Source organism: Callithrix jacchus, chromosome X, assembly GCF_049354715.1.
Source record: "Callithrix jacchus isolate 240 chromosome X, calJac240_pri, whole genome shotgun sequence".
NCBI lineage: Eukaryota > Metazoa > Chordata > Mammalia > Primates > Cebidae > Callithrix > Callithrix jacchus.
The window spans coordinates 100,329,961-100,353,978 of record NC_133524.1 but is presented as its reverse complement, the minus strand read 5'-3'; the positions used below and the strand labels follow the sequence as shown (position 1 = coordinate 100,353,978).

General features: G+C 44.5%; 2 protein-coding genes and 2 long non-coding RNA genes across 8 annotated transcripts; 3 read left to right on the top strand and 1 right to left on the bottom strand.

Annotated features, from left to right (window-relative positions):
- The first annotated feature begins 2,356 nt into the window (after positions 1-2,356).
- LOC128930637 (thymosin beta-15A-like) lies at positions 2,357-5,849 on the top strand. 4 transcript variants are annotated; one of them, XM_054251002.2, is made up of 4 exons: positions 2,357-2,588; positions 4,060-4,155; positions 4,395-4,499; positions 5,405-5,849. In XM_054251002.2, exons 3-4 carry the CDS (start codon positions 4,400-4,402, stop codon positions 5,440-5,442), a joined length of 138 nt encoding a protein of 45 aa, XP_054106977.1. In that variant the 5' UTR covers positions 2,357-2,588; positions 4,060-4,155; positions 4,395-4,399; the 3' UTR covers positions 5,443-5,849. The 4 variants fall into 4 exon arrangements, with proteins under 4 accessions (XP_054106977.1, XP_054106976.1, XP_078219856.1 ...); XM_078363730.1 differs by having other exon boundaries at positions 2,492-3,007; XM_078363731.1 differs by lacking the exon at positions 2,357-2,588 and adding an exon at positions 3,275-3,395.
- Positions 5,850-6,906: 1,057 nt separating this feature from the next.
- On the bottom strand, positions 6,907-11,717 carry LOC144581163 (uncharacterized). Its single transcript, XR_013531692.1, has 2 exons — positions 11,662-11,717; positions 6,907-9,579 (listed from the first exon to the last, which is right to left on the bottom strand). It is a non-coding gene; the product is annotated as an uncharacterized LOC144581163 (long non-coding RNA).
- On the top strand, positions 9,266-12,297 carry LOC144581162 (uncharacterized). The gene is made up of 2 exons (XR_013531691.1): positions 9,266-9,400; positions 10,136-12,297. It is a non-coding gene; the product is annotated as an uncharacterized LOC144581162 (long non-coding RNA).
- A 2,173-nt stretch (positions 12,298-14,470) lies between these two features.
- On the top strand, positions 14,471-18,089 carry LOC144581160 (histone H2B type W-T-like). Of its 2 annotated transcripts, XR_013531689.1 has the most exons (4): positions 15,421-16,104; positions 16,501-16,559; positions 17,436-17,483; positions 17,768-18,089. XR_013531689.1 is itself a non-coding variant. In XM_078363727.1 (3 exons), the coding sequence occupies exons 1-2, from the start codon at positions 15,608-15,610 to the stop codon at positions 16,535-16,537; spliced, it is 534 nt and encodes a 177-aa protein (XP_078219853.1). In that variant the 5' UTR covers positions 14,471-15,607; the 3' UTR covers positions 16,538-16,559; positions 17,768-18,089. The 2 variants fall into 2 exon arrangements, 1 of the variants encoding a protein (XP_078219853.1); XM_078363727.1 differs by lacking the exon at positions 17,436-17,483 and having other exon boundaries at positions 14,471-16,104.
- The last annotated feature ends 5,929 nt before the right edge of the window (positions 18,090-24,018 follow it).

The following is a 24,018-nucleotide window of genomic DNA, read 5'->3' as shown; positions in this document are numbered from 1 at the left end:
CGTTGATTCTGTAAATTACTTTGGGCAGTATAGCCATTTTCACGATATTAATTCTTCCTAACCATGAACATGGAATGTTTCTCCATCTGTTTGTGTCCTCTCTGATTTCGTTGAGCAGTGGTTTGTAGTTCTCCTTGAAGAGGTCCCTTACGTTCCTTGTGAGTTGTATTCCAAGGTATTTTGGTGTTATGTCTTATGTTTAAATCTTTAATCCATCTGGAGTAAATTATTGTATAAGGTGTAAAGAAGGGATCCAGTTTCAGCTTTCTGCATATGGCTAGCCAGTTTTCCCAACATCATTTATTAAACAGGGAATCCTTTCCCCGTTGCTTGTTTTTGTCAGGTTTGTCAAAGATCAGATGGTTGTAGATATGTGTCTTTATTTCTGAGGCCTAACACACACTTTTCAATAGAAGACATACATGTGGCCAACAATCACATAAAAAAAAGCTCAACATCACTGATCATTAGCGAAATGCAAATCAAAAGCACAAGGCTTTTGATCTCGCACCAGTCAGAATGGCTATTATTAAAAAGTCAAAAGTCATATTATTATTAAAAAGTCAAAAAATAACAGATGCTGTCAAGGTTGTGGAGAAAAAGGTATGCTTGTACACTGTTACTGGAAGTATAAATTGGTTCAGCCATTGTGAAAGACAGTGTGACAATTCCTCAAAGACCTAAAGGCAGAAATACCATTTGACCCAGCAATCCCATTGCTAGGTATATACCAGATAGAATAGAAATTGTTCTGTTATAAAGACACATGCACAGGTATGTTCATTGGAACACTATTCACAATAGTAAAGACATGGAATCAATCTAAATGCCCATCAGTGATAGACTGGATAAATGAAAATGTGGTATATATACAGTATGGAATACTATGCAGACATAAAAAAGAAAGAGATCATGTCCTTTGCAGGGACATGGATGGAGGTGGAAGCCATTATCCTTAGCAAACTAATGCAGGAACAGAAAACTAAATACCGCATGTTCTCACTTGTAAGTAGGGGCTAAATTACGAGAACACATGGATACAGAGGGAAACAACACACAGTGGGACCTGTCAGAGGGTGGAGGGTGGGAAGATGGAGAGGATCAGTAAAAATATCTAATGGGTACTAGGCTGACTATCTGGGTGATGAAATAATCTGTACAACAAACGCCCATAACACTGTTTACCTATGTAACGAACCTGCACATGTACCCCTGAACTTAAAATTTAAAAAAATACACTGAAAGCTACACGTCACATTCAGGACAGGACTACCCCTGGAGAAGTGGGAGGGGGAATGGAAAGGGAGTAGAAGTCAGGGAAAACTCAATTTTTTTTTTCTGTAAAGTTTTCATTCCTTAAAAGAAAGACAAAGTAAATATACCTAAATGTTAACAACATTGAAATTTGAGTAGTTGAAACACTGGTGTTTATTATATTTAATGCCAGGGACATTGTAAGTAGTCAATGAATATTGTTTGTTGAATGAGTATGCCTTCGTGTTTTAAAAGTTTCTCCAACAAACATATACAATTCTCAAATTAATAGAAAGTGCTACAAGAGCGAAGAAAAGGGGAATGAAGTGGGGAAGGCTTGAGAAATCCTTGTGGAATCATTTCTGATTTATATAGATCTATGTCACTGTACATGGGATGCAAGCTAAAGACATAGTTCTACCTCCATCTTACATTAACAGTCTAAGTTTCTGGGTGAGTATCCAGAAGATGATGTTGAACACTTAGTCCTTTCAAGTAAATACCAGATCCTCAATTTTCTCTTCCAACAGACAGTGGGTGGTGCTACTGTCCGAAAATTCCTTTGTCACAGATTTATTACATCAATGTATAGACAGACAGCTCCACAACCCATGTATCACGTGGGCCAGAGTCCTAGGGATTGGGGATATAAAGGTGAATACCCTCAGTTGTTCTGTGATTATGAACTGACTGTTATCATGTTCAGTGGCCGAGAAAGTTACAAATGTGACTTTTACATTTCATAGGAGAGTACTATGTCACAGAAATGACCAGTTGAATGGCCCTGAAGCACCCATCCTCACCACGAGAACCCTTACTCGACGACCTGGCCAAAGATTAGAGCAGAAAACACCAAGCCCCACTCCCAACCTACTGTTAGGTTGTCATAGTGTCCTTAGGCCCCAGTGGCTATAAAAAGCCAAGAGAGCCTAAATGCTGGTTATTCAGCTTGGACCTTCGTGTTCGAGATGTTCTAAGCACACCGGGCGAGATGCATCTGCTTACTGCAGAAGCCTCTGTTGGGATGAAGGGAATGTGGACCTTCAGGACTAAAAGTGGGAGAGGCCTGGGAGGTGGGGCCTGGGTGGGCGGGGTCTGCTCTGACGTCACGAAGCTTCTGATGGTCGAGGAGACGGTGGGCGCAGGCTCTGGAGGCCCCAGCGGAAGAGCGGAAGGAGATGAGCCCGGAAACCCTCGGCCAATGAGAGAGGGCTGAGGCGGGGCTGCTACCCGGCTTAGCAGTGCGGGGCTCTGCGCGGGAACGCTAACCTAGTCTGGAGCCAGCCTCGGTCTCAGCCCCGCGGACGGCCTTTCCCGAGCCTTCGACCCTTCAGGTGAGGACGTGCGGCCTCACGGAGCCAGAGGACCATGGGGACGGGAAGGCGTGGGGGTCGCGAGGTGGGGATGCCGCGCCTTCGGGAGCCAGAGCGGCCGGGTTGGGGCTGGCGCTTCGCGTCTGCACCGCCGCCCGGCCCGGCGAGTCCGCCCGCGCCTTTGTCTTCCCCCCGGCGCCGCCCTCTGCGCGCGACGCGGAGCCCTCCCGGGGGGCCGGCCCCTGAAAATAAGGCCCCGGGAAGGGGAGGGGGGACGAACCCCTAAAGCGGCCCGTCCGCGGTAGCTGCGGCTCGGAGGCTTAGAGGATGCGGAGTTTGGGGGCCGCCAGGAATGGGCCCTCTGGGGCTGGGCCCTCGTTCCCTCTCCTCCCATGGCCGTTGGGCTGGGCGCCCGACAACGCTAATAGTTACTTGAAAAAGTATGCCAACTGCTCCTGACAGACTGGCCTCTACGCCCGGCCCCGCTGTTATTTATTTGTTAGTTCCATTTCCCAGCGCCGAGCTTGGAGTCTGATCGCTCGGCAGAGTAGGGCCTTAGGGTAACCTCGACGGAATGGAGGCACGTTCGGCACTTCTGGCTGCTTGGGGGCCTCTCCATTCTACCCCGGGCACTAGACGAAGTGTCTTACTCCCCCAGGGTGGGGCCGGGCTCGCGCACCCGAGCTCTCCCTGGCGATTTCCGGGATATCCTATTGTCTCTTCTGGACAGACTCCGGACGCTCACAGGGCACCAGGCATTCGGTCAGGTCCACAGTCACGCACCTCTGAGCCTCATCTCCTTGCATCTCTCTCTGCAGAGAAAAGATGGTGAAAGAAGACCCACTTATGTTTGGTTTATTCCATTTTGCTGTAGTCCTGGGTCTGATCCTAGTTAACTGTCCCTTTTGATAGCGTTTACAAACCGGTGCCGCAAGGAGCTATGACACGTGTGTTGTAGTGTCTTAATGTACTGTCTTCTTTGGGGATTTAAAATAGAAATAAATTAGTACAACTTATGCCACTTTGTTGTGTGCTGCTCTCCATGTCCCAAGAAAAATGCCAAAACCCAAAAGTAATAGAAAGCGAAGATGCTCAAATAGTGCTATCTCCTGTTACAAAATCATTACCTGGTTAAAGCCAGACTTTTTTTTCCCTTCTATTCCTGTCTGGTCTTATGCTTCTATTACCTCCATTTTACCCTTGCTGTGATTTTAAGAGTAAGACCTATTGGCTCTGCGTTTCTAGAGCATCTTGGTTTCTGGGGCGTTCTGATCCAATGGCATTTACTGCCTATCAGAAATGGCTAATGCTGTGGAGTTTAAATTATACTAACAAAAAGATGTCTTTTCTAAGATCTGTTGTTGTTTGTTCTGTTGAAAATGAGCAGGTAGAATACACATTGATAGGAAACGTGAAAATTTTTGCTTGTGACCCCTTAGTCCAAAGATAGTTCTGCCAGGTGAGTTTTCTTAAAAATCTTTTTTTCTGGCAGGGCGCAGTGGCTCACTCCTGTAATCCCAGCACTTTGGGAGGCCGAGACGGGCTGATCACGTCAGGCCAGGAGTTTGAGACCAGCCTGGCCAACATGGTGAGACCCCTGTCTCTACTAAAAATACAAAAATTAGCTGGGCATGGTGGTGCACGCTTGTTTGTAATCCCAGCTACTTGGGAGGCTGAGGCAGAGGAATTGCTTGAACCCAGGAGGCGGAGGTTGCAGCGAGCCGGTATTGTGCCACTACAGGCCAGTCGGGGCGAGAGAGTGAGACCCTGTCTCAAAAAGATAAAAGTAACAATTTTTTTTTTTTTTCTTTTCGGTCTATCTTCTAGTCAAGATGAGTGATAAACCAGACTTGTCGGAAGTGGAGAAGTTTGACAGGTCCAAACTGAAGAAAACTAATACTGAAGAAAAAAATACTCTTCCCTCAAAGGAAAGTAAGTCATGGGGGTTTCTAGTAGAAATAAACATTGGAGAAAGTTAACAGGTTCGGTAAATCTTCTAGTAAATTTTTGCCACAAAGTAAGCAATAATTAGAGCACCATGGTATTTAATGCAATGGGTAAAACTATCAAATAGTTTTCTTCTGGTTTGCACATGATGGGCCTAGTAGTGATGGGGCAATAAAAAACTAGTTTCTTGTTTGAAAATGATTAAAAACCACATTAAAACCAATCTTGCAATATTGGATGTAGCACTAAAAGACATTTAGATTTTGTCCACTTTGGGGTATTTGGTATTTTTCTACATTTAGAAATTTTAGTCCATAATATCATCCTTAAAGAACCCTGTAGAATCTGTAGTTTTGGCCTTCTATATATGATGACAAGATAAGGTGAGATAACAAATGTACTTCTGGGTATACTCAAATCTCTCAGATTCGAGAGATCGGTTCTGCCCTTTGGAGTTACAGCCTGATGGAGAAACTCTAAGCATATTCACAAAAGCTGAGAGGCCCCTTTTGTTATATCAGTTTTGTTTGAAAGTTGCAACATTAGTTAAAATTATCTGAAAATGTACACTTTCCCGACTATATAGCGATAAATAAATCTGAAGAAAGTTCTCCGATTACTCCTCGGTCTTGAATAATCTGAAAAAAAAAATGGCAACAGCATTTGGAAAAACAAATCTTACAGTTGATGTAGTTTCTAATTGGTAGTTCAGGTGGTTAGTGTGCACATACATGCATGCACACACCACACTGTGAGTTTCGTGGTTAATGCCTTGGCATTCCAAATTTAAAGCATGTATGGCAGCCTTCAATGACTTACAAAGAGTTCTTTTGGAAGAAGCTGAACTTAGGAAAAGACTTTTGTAATTTTTTGTTTCTTTTCCCCCCTAGCTATCCAGCAGGAGAAAGACTGTGTCCGAACATCATAAAATGGGGATCTCCTCTCAAGAGCAGATTTCAACATTTCCTGACGGTCTTGGTTTTAGGCTTGTTTTTTTGGTAAACCTATGTGTTTGTAGAGATTCCAGGCATCTTCTGATTTCTTCTCACCTATATTTCCTGGCTAAGAGGTCTGGGGTAGTGAATGTTTCCTTAAGTTCCTTTCTAAACTTCCCATTGGTATGTAAATTCCAAATGGCAGATGCCGTCAATAATCTTGCCATTGATGACAGTTGTATGTGTAGTCCTTCCACCTCATACAGGATAAGCCAATTTTAACCTTCTACAATGGGTGCCTCAGTTGTTTCATAGTCTTCATGAAGTTGCATCCTTTGGCAGCATCTTACAGTTTATTTTCACCTCCGATGTAGCAATAAAATAATAAATATGATCATTATCCTGTGACTCTTGTAGTTCATTCCCGGTAGTATTCTAAGGAATGAAAAGTACATAAGGCTACCTTTTCAGCCAAACAAAATGGTTGAAGGAAAATTGTTAGCAGATTATTCATGGGGGGAAATAATCAATTCTGTCCAGGCCCAGTGAGTCCTGACCTGGGGATGCTAGGTGCTCTTTCTTTAGAGTTGGAACCACAGAGTTACAGAACCTTGGGAGAGAAGGTCATGTGGACTAACCTCCGTATCTCAGAACAAAGAAATGAAGACACAGGGTCTCATGTGATCTGTTCAAGCTGAATAAGGGCTGGAGTTCAAGCTGGGGGCTCTCTTGCCTTCTGGAACCTTTTTCAGCTTAATGGGAGTTAATATCCAAGACTGAAGTTGGATGGAGAAAGGGACAGGAGGCACTTGCTAACAAGCACCATATTAAGCACATCACATTTTCTAGTGACCTGTAACACTGAACTTCTGATACAGTTTTTCTACTGAACAGAATTTGCTGTTTTATGAAGTAAACGTTTCTGCTATTCACGGTGAGCAAAAATGCTACGAACGGAACTTTGTCACCTGTGACCACCTGATTCATGTTTTGAAGCCCTAATCCCTAGTGTGATTGTATCTGGAGATAGGTTGTTTCAGAAGTAATTTAGGTTATGAAGTGATAACAGTTAGGTCTCAATCCAACAGGACTGTGGCTTTATAAGAAGAGACAGACCAGTCTCCAACATGTGAGGACACAGAAAGGTGGCTGTCTATGTGCCAAGAAGGGAGCCCTCACCAGAACCTGACCTTGCTGGACGTCAACTTGAGATTTCTAGAATCTAGAATTGTGAGCAAGTACATTTCTGTTAAGTCACTTAGTCTATGCTAATACAATAAGGAATATGTATAAATGCATGCATTTCAATTCCTCCCTTTAAACAATACTTTTATCCCTTTTTAAAAATTATTATTTTATTTTTATGGGACAGGGTTTTGCTCTGTCGCCCAGGTTGGAGTGCAGTGGTGCAATCACAGCTCACTGCAGCCTTGACCTCCTGGGCTCAAGCAATCCTCCCACCTCAGCCTCCCTAGTACCTGGGACAACAGGCACCTTCCACCACACCCAGCTAATCTTTTTGATTATTAGTAGAGGTGAGGTCTCGCTATGCCCAGGCTGGTCTTGAACTCCTGGGCTGAAGCAATCTGCCTGCCTCAGCCTCCCAAAGTGCTGGGATGATAGGCATGAGCCACCATGCCCAACCTACTTTAATCACGTGTATAAAAATGAATCACCTATAATCCCACCAAATAGAAGTATTAGGCATCCAGAATTGTGATCTATTAATGTACATATCTTCCTACAAAGATAGATTATACCTATTTGCAACCTCAAGTATTATCTTACCTCCCCCTTTCTAAGGGCTCACATTCTTAAATAATCACTTGGGTTACATGAAGTGGGAGCTGTTTTCTCTGCTATAGCTTAAAGTTTTCAAAAGCAAAACAGTAGGTGGGTCAACTTGGATCAACTGCCAATGAGGTGACACAGTCACAGGGCTTAGTGTAGCCAGAGGATTTGAGCCTTGAGGGTAACCATGTTAGTCACCAATACCTTAGCTCCTGCCTGAGGCTATTGTCCAGCAGAGTGGCTCAGCCCCTTGCAGTGATACGCTGCTTACATTGTGCCCAAACCTGCCTCCCTGTAATTTCTATCCAATAGTCCTGGGATTGTGTGCTGGAGACCTAGAGAGGGTAGTTAATCCATCCTCTAGAATTTGAAGTCAGCTGTTGTGTGCTGCCCCTATACTTCCAAGTCTTCTGCAGCTGACTCTTCTAAGATCCTTCAGACCCAAATTTCATAGATGGGAAACCATCCTGGTTGCAGATATGCTCAGATTTGCTCATTATCAGATCTCTGAATCCTGATAATGATCCTGTCATCCAACACATTTGCTCCCCTTTCTGTGTTGTCATTTGCACATTTGATAAAGATGGTATCCATCTATGATAGATTCAGCAACTTCTTCATTTGCAAACTAGTGCAGCTCAAAGGAAAGCATGAAGGTTGTCGGGTGACCTGGGGTTGAACAATAACTCATAGTCGGTTGCATCTGGTAGTTGTCCGTTTCATTAAAGACTTGGTATGCACCCTGTCAGTGTTAAACTGAGTTGGAGCAGATGAGAAGTGCATGGTAGGAGGTGAAAGACATGTAATTACTAACTGATATTCCTACAGAAACGAGATGGGAAAAACGGCAGTTGCTCATCCGCAGTAGTTTTGCCCCATGCTTCTCAATTACTTAATGTTGGGGTGCTCTTCTAGTCACTGAGTTTCCTTGTCTTTTCAATCAGGGTTAGACTTTTTTTTCCAAATGAGCAAAGATTGAGATTTAGGTCCCTGAATTCATCTATTATCTACAAAACTGGCAGTACTAGGGCTTTGTTGTAGCAGTTGCATTTATAGGGGAAGTAAAAGTCTAAAGTTAAATGATTGTCTTCCTTTATGCATCTACATCCTTTGAAAATCACTTGTCAACGGCTTTACACCTTTATTCTGTCCGTGTACACAGGCAGATACGACCTTAATTACTAAGAACAGAAAAGGATGAAATGTCGGAAAGAAAACATGCTGAAAGTGAAAAGAGGAAAAGCAGCCAAATAAAATTTCATGCCTGATTCATCTTTACAAAGGATAAAAATGTCTCATTCAGTATCATGGCTTAAAATTCCCATGAAACGGTACGGGCCAGTGAGTTTTAAAAACATTCTTAGAGTTTAATCAATGCATGTTCATACCTAATAAGAATATCTTGGCTTTGGCATCTTAAATGTGTAGAAATATGTTTGATTATTACCTTGATAATATTCTACCTATTTGAACTTGAGCAAGTGTCACTTGCTCAAGAGATGTTCTGAAAGGTAGTTGAAGTGTTCCCTGTAAAGCACTTAGAACAATGCCTGGCACAATCACCGTTCACTCGTGTGACTCTTTATTACTACAGCAACCCCTGGTTTAATTGACATTAACCAATATGAGTGTCAGCTATATAGGTGGTAATGAAAGGGAGTGAAATAAACTGGCAAGGTCAGAAGTGGGGTAAGTTCATTCAATCTTCCGCTTAATATGTGCCACGTGGACTCTACCAATGTTTAAGGGATTGTGATTTTCAGTAATCAAAATTGTACTTAAGTCCTTGACTTTGCCATTGAACTGAATATGTTTTTGTCCACAGTCATATCAAATGGTGAAGAGACATCACTAAAGAGCCAGGAAAAAATACTGACATTACTGGGTAGCCACTAATTAAAGGCAAAGGTATAGATTAATGGTATCATGAACATGTCTGAGATATAACTGGATATTTTACAGATGTAAACACCACTCCGGTCTCTGCAGCAGCGTTTTGGTGCAGAAAGCTTGTATTAGGGATTTCCAGAGAAATAAAACCAAGAGCACGTTCATCCATCTATCTATCGAGAGAGATTTATTTTAAGAAACTGATTCATGTGATTATGGAGGCCGGCAAGTCCTAAGTCTGCAGGATGGGCTGGCAGCCTGGAGTCTCAGGTACAAGCTGACGTTACACTTTAAGTCTAAAGTCCATGAGGTCGAAGACCCGTGGGACAAACGATGTTGCAGTTCAAGTGTGAAGGCTGTCTGCTGCAGAATTTACTCTTGCTTGGGGGAAGTCGGTCTTTTTGTTCCGTTCAGGCCGTTATGGAGGGCAGTCTCTCTTACTCAGATCCCTTGATTTAAATGTTAATGTTACCCAAAAACACCTTCACAGAAACATTCAGAATAAAATTTGACCACAAACCCAACCAAGTCGGGTTATAGCAATCTATGAAGTCAGGTTACCTAAATCTCTGTCCTTGCTTATTTGGGTAAAAAATCTCCCCCTGCTTGGGAAGACTAGACAAGACATAAAATTGGCCACCACAGAGCTAAATGTGGATCATCAGGTAATGACTGTAGAACCCTAACCTGAAAAGTTTTGCCACTTCCTGCTTCCCACTGTTTCTCTCACCAGTTTGCAACAAGGTAAACATATGCTCCCCAACTTACAATGGAATTAAGTCCAGTTAAGCCTATCATAAAGTCAAATAATTTTAAGTCGAACCATCCCGAGTTGGAGTCCGTCTGTATTGGACACAGTTGTACAACACGGAATGGCTTTGCATATGCTTCAGACAGCTATTGCAACATAGAATTGAGCACAGGAATCGTCGAATTTGCTAACTGCTGCTTGAAAAAGCTCCCGTGTTTGCATGAGAAAATCATGTTCCTTGTATACCTTTGCAGGAAGGCTAACTTGATGCTTTTGCCTTTACACCTCTGAATTGATCACATTGCCTTCGGGGAAAGATCAAGCTATGAAAAGCCTTGCTGTGAAGGGGAGGATCCCCTCAGACTGTCTACCCTAGGTATCCACGCCTTGAAGGTGCCACCACTACAACATGAGAGAGGATGGCAGAGGACAATGTTCAAGTACTTGGGTTCTGGACTCAGACTGGTGTGGATTTGAATCCTTGCTTTTCCATTTATCAGCTGTGTTATCACTGGACACATTACTTAGTTACCCTGTGTGTTGTCTGCAAAAAATTGAGGCTGAGATGTCTACACTATAGAGGGTTACTGGGGGGAGTCAATGTGACAAGCAGACCATGGAGGAAACACAATCAAACATTCTCGTGGGTTTTCCACTGAGACTCAGACAGCTTTGTAGAGAAAGAATTTTTTTTAAAGTGCAGTACAGGAAAGGGGACTGTACCCAAGAGATCCAGAAGGACTGTGTGGACTAGCCACACAAATTCAGCAATTATCTCATAGTTTGTCAGGGGCCAGTGTCTTATCTAACAGAGGTTTATTCATTTATATGTTCATTCAACAAATACCTGAGCGCTACGACACTCACAACTTCCTGCATGATCTAGTTACCCTGGGAAGTACAGAGTCTTAAATTTGGACATGTTTCAGAATGAAAGCAATGCTATTAAGAATTACTCAGGGACAACAGGTGAAATCAGGACAAATGGTCACTATGCTGGGGAAAATGGCTGGGATTAGGAGAAATAGTAAACAGTCACTTTTTAAAGCTTTTTCTTTGTGCCCCCACTCACTTCCCCCTTACTCCAGAGTGACAGTCTATGATGAAAGAGGAAGAGCATTATATTGGGTCAAGAATCAGGACCAATCACAGTGTGGAGAAAGCCTTGTACTGAAGTAAGTGTTTTCATTGACCCAAATTACCATAGTGGGTTAATTTTGTCAGATACATGTGCTTGAAAGTGAAAAAAACCCCCACAACAATCAAATTGAAAAAAGAAAAAGGGAGAGATTCATCCTAGCTTTCTTAATTGGTCACTATCATTTTCCTTAACTTGTGAACAAACGTGAATCTAAAAGAGCCAGTCTTTCAAGAAGGATCCCAGTGGCTGAGCCTAAATTTAAAATAGAGCCAAGCTGCCATGTGCTGACTGGAGCTCACAGATGTACTATGAATCTCCCAAAAATCCACAGCACTATCTAACTTTGGAACTCTCAGAGCTCACCTGAATCAACCAACCAACCAACCAACCAACCAGAGCTCATCTGCCCCTGCCAATGAGGGCTCAGTTGTACTGGCCGATCAGAGCTCAACTGAGTCAACCAATCAGACCTAAGTCTGAATCCTGTATTTGCATAAATGGACTGTACTGGGAACTTGGATGGGAAGTTTCTCTATGAAAGCCATATCGTCTTTTTGTTCTCTGGAATTGCACCTTTGCTTCACACTGAAGCCTCTACCTCCCTGGTTTTTCACACCCTTCGCAGGAATAGTGTCTTACCTCCAGATTCCTTTTCAGAGAACCTTTCTTCACAGTATGATGCAAGAGGCAGGACACGTGCTTACTCACAGCTTTGGATTCGCATCCTGAAATCACCACAATTACAATAAGGCAAAAAATCAAACAAAGAAATATAAAGTAGACAAAAAGCACAAACTAATTTTCTCCTCAATTTGCAAGCCTGAACAGCTAGGAGGGCACTTAATGGATCAGGTCAGGTCACCTGCTCCCATCTTGAGCCAATGGCTGAGGCCCAGGGCTGAAGATACATTCCTTGAGCCAGGGGAGAGTGGGGTTTGGGTGCTCTCATTGGATGCTTTCACCCTAAGTGATGCATACTCACAGGACATTAGGCTCTGCGTTGAAAAAGATTGTAGAATGGAAAGTATTAGAATTAGACAAATGTGAACGCGTTAGAGTACTTACTTCAGTTTCTAGGAAGCTTGAAAAAGATGTGTTCAATGAATTTCTGATTTAGCAATTTCTGCGCTGTGGGTTTCTGTTATGTATTTAAATGAATTCTATAACAGACGCAATGATGAGAAAAGAGTGTATGAGGTCTCCTTGTTCCATTAGCAATGTTTGTCTCTGTTTGGTGTTTTTAAATGGTTATTTATTGCAGTAAACATTTTCCCTTATGTGTGTGTGTGTGTATCGTGATTTAATTAACAGTATTTAAGGTACAATTTCTGTAACCACGTTTATAAATGAGCTGCTCAGATTTTTCTTTTTTTAGTATGCATCCTGAAATGGGAATCAACAGCATGTTACTTTATATTTTCTTGAAATAAATTTTGTCTGCCGGGCACTTTAGCTCATATGCCTATATTCCCAGCACCTTGGGAGGCCTAGGCAGGAGGATCGTGTGATTCTAGAGTTTGGAACCCTGCTGGAGAAACTAAAGAAAACCCGGTCTTTCAAAAAATAAAAAATTAAAACGTTAGCCGGACGTGGTGGCACGTGCCTCTACTCCAGGCTACTCGGCAGGCTGAGGTGGGAGCATCACTTGAACCCGGGAGACACAGATTGCAAGTGAGCTGAGATCGTGCCACTGCACTCCAGCCTGGGTGACAGAGCAAGATTCTGTTAAAAAAATTTTTTTTTTCTCTGTAAACCGGGAACAATCTTATTAGGAATAAGTGACCTGATCTTAAAAGTCTGAGAGGAAGCAGCATTGGAATTTCGGATGGTACCTTCCTGGTGATCTCCATGTCTTCAATTCTTCTTAATCGTTAAATCCTCGTTTGGTTCACTTTCTGGGATTTATGTTTTGCATTCATGTATTTAAGAAATGTTTCTGAATGTATTATCATATATTCTTGAAGGGTATTTGTTTAACTTATTTCCGATTTCATAGATTGAATTTTTCTCCATAAGAAGGTTTCTTAGAGAACTGGGCTAGTGTTTTTTTTTTCACCCAACATCGCTTATTCACCAACAGTAACATTCAGAGTCTTTTGGGGATCAAAATACTGTTCAGAAAAGAGATTTAAATTTCATACACATTTAAGGATTGGAAATGCTTTTACAAGCATCTCCATTGTTGTTTGTGTTGTCTGCTTGGAGACTGTGGTTTGGCCATTGTTCGTTATCCACATTCACTGAAGGTGTTGATCGCAACTGAAGAGAGGAACCAGACCGTCAGGCCCTTTTATGCCCATGAGCCCTCGGCAGCCATGTTAGGGAGTTCCTGCTCAAACCAGGCTGGCTTAGCCCAGGATAGCAGTACATTCTGAGATGCACCCGTCTCAGAACGGTCCACACGTGGCCACAGTCATTCCTCCCGCATAATGGACTTGGGCTCAGGAGGTCAAGCTCTTTCCAAGGAGCGTGAGCTGAAATTGCTAACCTTTGGGAGTTTTCAGTGACCCCTTTGGAAATGCTCACAGCGCGGCATAGATCAGCTGAGGATGGCTGATGTGCCCTGTGGGCCATCTATCTGTGTAACTTTGAGGTAGGCCACAGGGGCCACTTAGGCCGGCAGACACCCACTGTGATTGGTTGACATGATGCCAAGCAACGGGATCATCCAATCACCCTCAAGGCAGTGAGGTTTGCTGACAGGCTCTTTGGGAAACACTTCTTCGAACCAGATGTCGAGTTGGCCTGTGACATAGAACCCGCGGCCACTCCAAAATGCCCCGCCCCCAACCTTCCCAGGTGCCCAATTGTCATCGTCTGTTCTTGCCATCTAGCTGTCGTTGCCTCCGCCATGGCTGAGCCTTCCTCTAAGCCAACCTCTGAGGAAGACCAGAGCACCCAGGAACCCACAGAAGCCAGCCTCTCGACGGCCCAGAGGCAGGAGAAGCGAGGGCACCGAGGGTCCCGGAGGCGCCATGCCAACCGCGGCGGGGACAGCTTCCGGGACAGCGTCATTTTAAAACAAAAAACTCACGGTGATTTACTGATATGAATTCAGAGATTGTTGTGTACAAGTTTCTTCTGCCTTGTACCAAACTAAGAGAAGGATTGGCTTGCTAAGAGTTCAAGCAGATTTATAAAATTATCGTTTGTAGAGGGGACTGTTCAGAAATCCTTTACTAGGCTTCTGTCTTGGAGCTTACCACATAGGATGTTATCTAATAGCAAACATGAGGCTTTCTGTCCTTCTAAATCGTGAACCGATTTATCAGGAGTAGAACAAGTAGTCTGTTAAAGATACACCTGCCAGCCTGACCTTTGAAATGACAGTTCATTCATGACCTTTATTTCTTCAGTTTTTCTTAATAAGCTTTTGTTGTTTTTTCCTGCAACTGACTTTTACTTAAATTCATTTAAGGCATGTCTCCGCATATATTGTCACAGGCTATCTTCCTTTTCTGAGACAGAGTCTCGCTCTATCGCCAGGCACTAGGCTGGAGTATAGTGGCGTGATCTTGGCTGAGTACAACCTCTGCCCCCCGGGTTCAAGCGATTCTCCTGCCTCAGCCTCCCGCGTGGCTGGGACTACAGAGGTGCGCCACCAGGCCCAGCTAATTTTTCTTTTGTATTTTAGTAGAGGTGGGGTTTCCCTATGTTGGCCAGGATGGTCTACATCTCTTGACCTCGTGATCTGCCTGCCTTGGCCTCCCAAAGTGCTGGGATTACAGGCGTGAGCCATGAAAGCTATCTTTCTAAATTGAACGTGGTTTTCATTTTTGGAATCTATTTCTCTTCCTCAGGGAGTTCCGAGGAGATTTAAGGTGATATTTCATATCGAATATCTCTTAAACTTATTAGCCATTTCCAGCTTCTGAGTTGTGATTTGTGGTTGCTGTTTCGTTTTCCTTTTTTTATTTTCTTCTTTTTTTGGGGGGGGGGTTTAAACCTGGTCAATGTTGAGTGTGGTTATATGTTTTAAATGAAAGCACCTTTCCGTTTCTATTCTCGGCTTGGAGGCTGTGGTATGGCCATTCCTCGTTCTCCAGATTCACTGAAGATGGTGATCAGAACTGAAGACAGCAGCCAGACCGCCAGGTCCTTTTCTGCCCAGGAGCCCTTGGCGGCCGTATCGGGGAGTTCCTGCTAAAGCCGGGGTGGCTTAGCCAGGGATAACAGTAGATTCTGAGATGGGTGAGAACCGGTCCACACGTGGACACGGTCGTTCCTCTGGCATCCGCATAATGGCCTTGGGCTCAGGAGGTCTGTCTCTCTTCATGGAGCATGAGCTGAAATTGCTGAGCTTTGGGAGTTTTCAGTGACACCCTTCAAAGTGCACAGGGTGTGTCATGTATCAGCTGAGGAGGGCTGATGCGCTTTTTCCCAGTGAGGCATCTGTGTAAGTGCCTCCGACGTAGGCCACAGGGGGCGCCTAGGCCGGCAGACGCCCGCTGTGATTGGTTGACAAGATGCCAAGCAACGGAACCATCCAGTCACCTTCGATGCAGGGAGGTTTGCTGACAGGGTCCCTGTGTGACTTCATCCACTTGATCCAATCAGATGTCAAGTTGGCCCCTGACGTGGAGCCATGCTGCGTACCCAAGCGTCCCCGCTTCACAATCGCCATTGTCTGTCCCCGGCGACAACCGCCATTGCCTCTTCTTGCCATCTAATGGCCGCTGCCTCCGCCATGGCTAGAACTTCCTCTGGGGAACAAGTGATCACCCAGGAGCCCAAAGAGGCCAACTCCACAACAGCCCAGAAGAAGAGCAAGCAGAGGAAGCGAGGGCGCCGAGGGCCCCGCAGGTGCCACGCCAACTGCCATGGGGACAGCTTCGCCACCTATTTCCGCCTGGTGCTGAAGCAGGTTCACCAGGGCCTCAGCCTTTCCCGGGAGGCCGTGAGTGTCATGGATTCTATGGTTCACGACATACTTGACCGCATCGGCTCCGAGGCTGGTCGCCTGGCCCACTCCGTCAAGCACGTGACCATCACCGCCTGGGAGATCCAGATCGCCGTGCGCCTGCTGATGCCGGGGGACATGGGCAGGCTGGCCGAGTCCGAGGGCACGAAGGCTGTTCTCAGGTACACCAGGAGCAAGTGAGCTACCTCAGGAGCCCGTGAGCACCACGGAAAGACCAGTGGCTCCCCAAGGGGGGGGGACCCCAGCGGAGGTTGGGGTGGGTGGCGTTCTTTCGAAATCGTGTCGGGGGGGGTAGCATGTGGCATGTGGCATCCTGCGATTTTTCAAGCATTTCTCCCTCGGTACTAGACACTGTCAACTCCAATATATCTGTAGTGCCATTCGCTCCAAGGAAAAGTAGTGGGTTTTTCCTCGATCCTGCTTCATTTCCTCAGTTTCCTAAATGGTCGTTTTTATTAGTTTTCTTTCTAGGTTATCTTTATGGTGATGTTATCAATGCACTGATCTTTACCCTTTTCACTCTCGTTCTCCTGCGACTGGATGGCGGAATATTCCAGAACTTCAGTATATGCCCTACAGCAACAGAAAAAGTGAATACGCTGACAGAAGAACCAAGGTAACCCTCCTAAACGTTTTCAACATCTCTCCCAACACGAATCCAAGTAAATAAGCAAATGAGGCCCAGTTACACCGTACATATACCTAAATAAAACTTTGAGGAATCCGCTCATTTTCCCTCTGCCTCGACTCTGACATCACTATTGCAGTTCATTCTTTTTTTTTTTCCCCTGACAGATAATCTTTTCATTTCTTTTTAAACAGAAACCTCCGTTAGTTCCAGGTTTGTGTCAGTGGGCTTAGGGAGAGTCCACGCAAACAGCTGATGCCCTAGTATCCAGTGGTGCAGGCAGTGAGCAACAGTCAGTGTCCCAATGTGTGGGGCGTGACTGAGGCTGTACCCACAACCGCTTTCCTGTGATATTCACTCTGGTGTTTCAAGGGACAGGGCTGTGATTCTTTACCTGACGTTTTAGTTTTCAGTGTTTGTAACCACGGTGATTTAAGGATATGAATCCAAAGCTAGGGGTATTCTATGTTCCTTGCCCCTGGCATCAAGTTATGCAGAGCTTGGTCAGCCTTTAGGAGGAGTAAGATGACACTTATTTCCTCCAGAGATTTGCTTATTCATGTTAATGTTAGTATAGGCTGCTTTTCATTGTGCTTTCTTCTGGGTCCCAGGTCTTTGTATATTTAGCATTTTCTTCTATAAGTGTATTGCAGAATTTCAGAGCAGCTGGTGGCTTTCTCTTTGCTTTTCATTTAAATAGATTTCCAGCAGTCCGAGCATGTGGACAAGAAAACCTACGCTGGGATTGCCACCCATAGGAATTTATTATTTTGTGCCTTGAAGCTCAGTCTGTGGTCATTTCTGTTAAATGATTCCCACAAAGTTTGAAACATCTCATAAACAACCCTTCTCGTTTATATGCAGAAACCTGTCAAGGATGGTACACTCAGCCAAACCATGAAAGAAAAGCTGGTAAATCACAAGAATCAAAATTTTCTTGAGTCCCTCAGAAGTGGGAAATAACCACCCCAGGGGGACCCAACACACAGCCACATAGATTATTCTACCTTTGAGGGGAGGACCGCTTGGTCAAGATGGAAATGAGCACAGAGCAGGATAGAAGCCAGAGCTTCCCTGAGTAGTGCAGACGGGTACGGGTAGAAGGTCACCTCCAGAGCTCCACTTGGGATCCAAAGAGAAAGGATGTAGAAGCAAGAAGTCCTCTCACCGGGATTGGTTGTTTTCTGTTTTTCCAGACTGTTGGAAACATGTTATGAAAATAGTTGAAGAAAAATGCTCACCTCGCCAGGAGACCAAGAAACACCACCACGAAATCTGCTGCAATGAAATCCCTCTGCAGGAGGCCGACAAGTGTTCCTACCTGTCCACACAACAATCTGAAAACCAAAGATGCTTTGCAGATCCCTGTTGTTTTCCAGAGACAGAGCTGTGTACCTGATCCAAAACACCACACCCCACTCAGTCAATGAATTCTCATTATGCTCATCGTTTTGCTTTAAAGTGCCAACTTTTCTGTCAAGTAGGACATAGAAATAAATTTCGAAAGTTATCCTTGCATATCTACTGAGTAATTTGATATGTCTTTTTCAGAAACCAAATCCACTGGGATATTTCACCCTGGAGTGTGTGTTTTGTATCTGCAAATTCAGAAATCAAAGAGGAGCATTAGTAACACAGGGCCCACGATGAACTCTGGTCGGGCTGTGGAGAGTGGAGAGTGGGAGTTCAAGGGGACTGATGCCGACGAATTATAGGAAGAAAGAGCAAAAGGGTAGTTTGATGGGTTGATGGGAAGAGGAGGTTCACGCCTTTGGTACAGCATTTCGGTGGGTGATTGAGAAGCAGGGGAACCTAGTGAGCAATCGTGATGCCTTGCTGTGGCTTACTGAAAACACAAAGTAAGGAAAATGTCTTTACTGCTTCAATAACCAATGAGAAATACCGATGTAGGAAAAATAGTAGGAATAAGAGCAATAGAGTCCAATCAGTCTTTCTGTCAGCATTCCCTGTACCATGGAGTTCATTTCAAAAGAGAAGCAACGACCCAAACACTGCACAGGAAAAACTACAAAAGTGTAAGGATCAATTCCTATTCTAGGCTCCCTAGAATTGGAATCTCACTTGTTTAGATTTCTCTGATTCTGCTCTTCTTCAGGCTAGAATCTTTTGTTTTTGAAAACCTTCATGACTGGCCTCTGCGCATCATGGGATGATGGAATGTTGTCTGATGGAGCAGCAGAAGCTCCACTCGGATCCCTTTCAGCCAGTGAGGCACCTGCAGCCCAGGAGCCACAGCCCAAGGTGTGATCAGGTGTCCTGGTCTGAACTAGTAAGAGTGAGTTGTCCAGGGATGTTCAGTTGGAGTTGAAGGGGAAACCTGTGGTTGGATGGTTGTGCGTCGTTGGTTCTTCGATTGGTTGTATGCTTTTAATGCCGTTGATGGAGATGTTCTATTAGTTTTCTAGGGCCGATGCAAAAACATTCCAGAGACTGGCTGACTTAAACGCTATTTATTTTCTTGTTTCTCAAAGTTATACTTGTAGTTCTGGGGTGCGTGTGCAGAATGTGCAGATTTCTTACATAGTTATACATGTGCCATGGTGGTGGCTGCATCCATCACCCCGTCCTCTACATTAGGTCTTTCTCCTAAGGCTCTCCCTTCCCTAGCCCCCCAGACCCCCAGCCCCCGACAGGCACCGGTGTGTGATATTCCTCTCCCTGTGTCCGAGGAACACTATTTATTTTTTATCTCACAGTTCTGGATACCAATTGTCACATTTTTGTAAGGAGAAGAATCCCATTGGTTAGGTCTACCCTCATAACTTCACTTTAGCAAGATGACCTGTGTAGAGACTCTCTTTAAATAAGGTCACATTCTAAAACACTGGGAGCCAGGACGTCTACATGTGAAGTTTGCGGGGACAAAACTCCATCCGTAATGGTGCTTCTTCTGCGTCCACTCCTCCACAGCACAAATTAACGTCCTCACATAGAAAACACATTCATTTCATCACAACCTCCCCGAAGGCTTAACTGAGTCCAAAACCAGTTATCCAACATCTCACCTGAAAATCTTCTCCATCAGGAATGGGTGAGTCTTCAGGTCTGACTCATGCTGAGGTAGGAATTCTCTCCGCCACTGCACCTGTGAAGCTAGACAAGTTCTCTGCTTCTGAAACACAGTTGTGGGACTGGCACCGGAGAGGGCTTATCATACCGAAAGCAGGAGCTCAGCAAAAGTCCTTGACCTCGTGGGCCCGAGGCAAGCTTGAAACATAGTGGGGCAAACTCCGTCAGATTCCGTGGAAAGAAAAGATTCTACTAGGGCTCAACGCTCTGTCCTTGAGGCCCAATGGGGTAACAGCTTCACACCCTAAGTCCTGGGCAGCCAAGTGAAGGCTCTCACCCCAGCCTGGGCTGCTGCCGCCCATCCCTCTGAAACCGAGGAGGTGGGACAAATGCCTGGAACTCAGGAGGTGACATCCGCTTCTGGGACCGAGAGGGATGGCCCAGCCCCCAGGTACTGTGCCCCTGGTTCTTGGGGGGAGGTGGCGGCCGTGCCAACCTTTGACCCAACTTTGGAGTCCTTCCTCGTCTTCTCGAATGTGAAGAAATGGTCACAGCTGGGTACCTCAGTCAGCCCCTTTCTTGCCTGTACAATCCAGGAACTCTAACAGCTTCTTTCCATTTCAGCCATCTTTGTCCCATCCAGTTCAATCTCACAACACTTTTTTTCTGGTATAAAATTCTCAAAAACTTTTTGGCTTCTCGGGGAATTCACATGAGTCCATGCCATCAGACAAGATCTTCCTTGAATACCCATATGTCAGTTCCTAACTTCTGCAGAGATGGTTTATTGGATCCATGAGTTACATGCCCCACTTCTCTAGCTAATGGGTTTCCAGGCGCACCCTTGGACCTGTTTCCAGAGTGAGCTATCTTCTTTCGTTGTACCTTCTGAATCATCAAACGCTGGCTTCCTTCTCCTCAGTGCTTCCTTGGCTAATTTGCCTTTCTTCTTCTCCATTTACTATATGGATCTAGTAGAAACCATATTAAACCCTAAATGGTTTTCTCAATTTGCCACTGTAGTGGCTACGGGTCCCCCCGGACCTCTTAAGTTTCGCTGAAAAATCAGCTTGCAAAAGGCACATCCATAGGACATAAGGCATACCAACTTATTTAACTTGTATCCCCGGGAGCCTGTAGTGTGAATAGCCAAAGACACATGGGAAATCATCTATTTTTATGCATGGGCTCCAAGAAGTATGGACAGCTGAGTATAACCATATTGGAACAAATGGCTGTAATCTAATGCTAACAGACTGAGTGCGGGAAACCCGGCCAGGCCCGTCCGTCTAGACTCTGCTTGGCTTCTCTGAGCACACAGTCCTTCCTCCTGGTTATGGGGCATGACCCTCTCTGCAATGGGGTTTCTTGCAATTTAGCCTATCGAAAAAGATGGGTTAGATTATTTTTTCATAGTCGGGTTGTACATGAAAAGGTGGAAATATTACAATATCATTTCTAGGTTCTGTGACTATCTTTAGAGAAAGGGGCTTCCGATTCCTAGGACCCACCTTCGGGAAGAGGGATTCTGATCTCTATGATTAGCCCCTGGGGCAGATTGGGACTGAGAGACAGGAGACCATGGAACGTCAGAGAAAATGTTTTATATCTGAGACTACTTCTGAGGCCTTCATCTTGAGGTATTGCGCTCTGAGCCCCAACACTAGAAGTCAGCTGCATGTGCAATTTCATTACTTACGATTTCTACTTTCCTCGAAAACACTAAGAACACATTAAAGCCCGAATCTTTGCCACTGTAAAACCAGGATCCCCTTTCCTCGTGTGCTTCCCATAACATCTTCCTAGTCTCCGTCTGAAAACTCACCACAAACACCTTTGGCACTCACAGTTCTAGCAACATATAGGTGGTCATGATACATGTATTCTTTAAGTCAGATAGCCTTTCTCGACGGCAAAGAATTCTTTCTTAACCTTCGTTTGACTTGCATTTTGCGTTCATATTTCCCCCAGCTGTCTCCTAAAGACACTCTAGGCTTCTTGTGTCATGCGCGTCAGAACGCTTCCAGTCTCTATGCATTACCTAGTTCCAAGGCCTCTTCCAGTCCTTTGGGTGTTCCTTACGGCATCATCCCACTGCTTGGCAGCAGAATCTCTAGTAGTTTGCTAGGGCTATTCTGACAAATACCACAGGCCTGGTGGCTTAAACCGCAGAAATTTATTGTTCACAGTTCTGCAGGCTGGAAGTCCAAATCAAGCCGTCAGCTGGGTTGGTTACTTCTGAGGAGTAAGAGGGAGGGATCTCTTCCAGGGATCTTTCTTTGGCTTGAGGACGACCCACTTCTCCCAATGTCACTTGACATTTCCTCCCTCGTACGCATGTCTCTGTGTCTGAAGTTCCTGTGGATAGCCACAATGCACGCTACACGTTTTGGTTAGAGCCCACCGTAATGAATGTAATTTAACTTGAGTACCCCAGTAAAGAACCCGTCTTCAAGTAGGAGAGAGATGAGGGGTCGGGAGTCTAACAGATGTATTGGTTACAGAGGGATTTAGGGTGCATACCACTCCTTGTAAGAACCTCATGCCTGATCATCTGTCATTGTCTCCCATCACCCCCACACGGGACCGTCTAGTTGCAGGAAAGCAAGCTCAGGGCTCCCACTGATTCTACATTACGGTGAGTTGTAAAATGATTTCATTACATATTACAATAGAATAAAAATAGAAATAAAGTGCACGATAAGTGTAATGCACTTGAGTCATCCCAAAACCATACCCCCAGTGCTGTTCCATGAAAATCTTGTCTTCCATGAAACAGGTCTGTGGTGCCACAAAGGTTGGGGACCGCTGGTCTAACTAGCGTGAGCCGGCAAACTGCAACCCCAGGAAGGAATCATTTGTTATCTTAGCCTATGTCTGGGAACAGGGGGCATCTTTGGGACTACTCCTTCTCTGAAGAGGGTAGTTGCTGTTGAACATCACTACGCTATTGAGAATTCTAATTGCCGATGGCCAAAAGATTGATTGATCCTTGAAATTAGCCTCCCACATTTTATTAAAACGATTTTAGAGTTTTCTTATTCTAAGCGTTCGATATAAAGGTTAAATGTATGAAAAGACACAGGATGGTGCCACGGCTAACCTTAAAACTTTGCTTGACAAAAGTGAAGAGCAAAAAATATGACGAAAACAAAGATAAACTCCTGTGTCTGCTCAAACTGCCCCTGTAGGAATAACAGCAAAGGTCACTCGACCTTGCGGCCTTAGACTTCACATTCTGTGCTTTCACCCCGACGTTATGGGTTGCGTTCCTGGTCAGGAAACCATCCCCTCCCGGTTGGATATTTGTGTGACTTTCGGGGAGTACCTATTTCTTATTGACCCATTTCGCTTCCTTGGATTTTTATTTCCTGTCTTCTTGCCCCTGTGATGGAGGCGCATGAGGCCCTTTAGCCATTGTGTATACATAGCTGACAATGTAAGACCCTCGAAAATTTCATGGGACAAACATGTGAGTTGTATCTCGTTAATGGCTAGCAAAACTTTCCTTTCTCTTTGAGCTGTGTCTGGGGTTTGGAGCATTTCTGGACCTTGCGAAACGTACTTTTCAACTTTTTGCGGACAACTCGTGCATCCTTGGTTGAGTCATATCCTTGGTTAAACTTGACTGAAGAGGTACCTCTACTTTACAGAAAACAAGACAAAGAAGAAAAGGACAAAACCAAGAAATATCAGCTGTTTGTCTTGGTTAAAATCTCATACGAAGAAATTTCCAAGGATTTTTCAAGAGCTCGATAGTCAAAAGTCAACTCAGTTTATACGAATACTTAGGATACACACACAGACGTGCGCGTACGCGTGCGCACACACACACACACATACATTTATATATTGATACTTAGAGAGAGAGAAAGAGAGAGACATTTAATGGCTCTGTTCTCTGTAAACAGTCCTCAGACCACTGAATTCCTCTCTTCTTGAACCTCTGGTAAGCATATGTGCTCCCTTAGTCTATCTCTCCATTTACTTCTCTCTGTCCTTCCTTTCCGTGGCAATCCCCAATGCCACGTGAGGGAACCTAAAACCATTTTTTCTTTTGCAACAGCCTGAGATCCCTTAAGGAAAATAGAAAAAGAAATTTTAGAGTGTGCTCTGTCTCTGCACAGGTGACTGCTAGATATAAACCATAACTTTTAAAAATTAACTGGAAAGTCACAACTCTTTCGAACCTCAGCAATATACATACAGAAAAACAAACACACACCCATTGGGCCAAGAAGACAACTCGATGGAAACTATATTGCATTAACATTCACATTCATATTAACATCGACATCCCAGGAGGAGAAAGGAGGGGTCATCTCAGTTCTCTTATTGTCTCATCATCTTTTTCTTAATTATTGCAAGGGGCAAGAGACATGCCTCACTACCAGCTAAAGATTTATATCTCCAGATC

What these genes read in the sequence shown, in the direction of transcription:
- LOC128930637 (XM_054251001.2), top strand. Translation starts at nt 4,400, where the DNA reads ATGAGTGATAAACCAGACTTGTCGGAAGTGGAGAAGTTTGACAGGTCC. An exon ending in TACTCTTCCCTCAAAGGAAA is followed by an intron (nt 4,500 to 5,404) that starts GTAAGTCATGGG and finishes TTTCCCCCCTAG; the next exon opens with CTATCCAGCAGGAGAAAGAC.
- LOC144581160 (XM_078363727.1), top strand. Translation starts at nt 15,608, where the DNA reads ATGCTGCGTACCCAAGCGTCCCCGCTTCACAATCGCCATTGTCTGTCC. An exon ending in GGCACGAAGGCTGTTCTCAG is followed by an intron (nt 16,105 to 16,500) that starts GTACACCAGGAG and finishes GGAATATTCCAG; the next exon opens with AACTTCAGTATATGCCCTAC.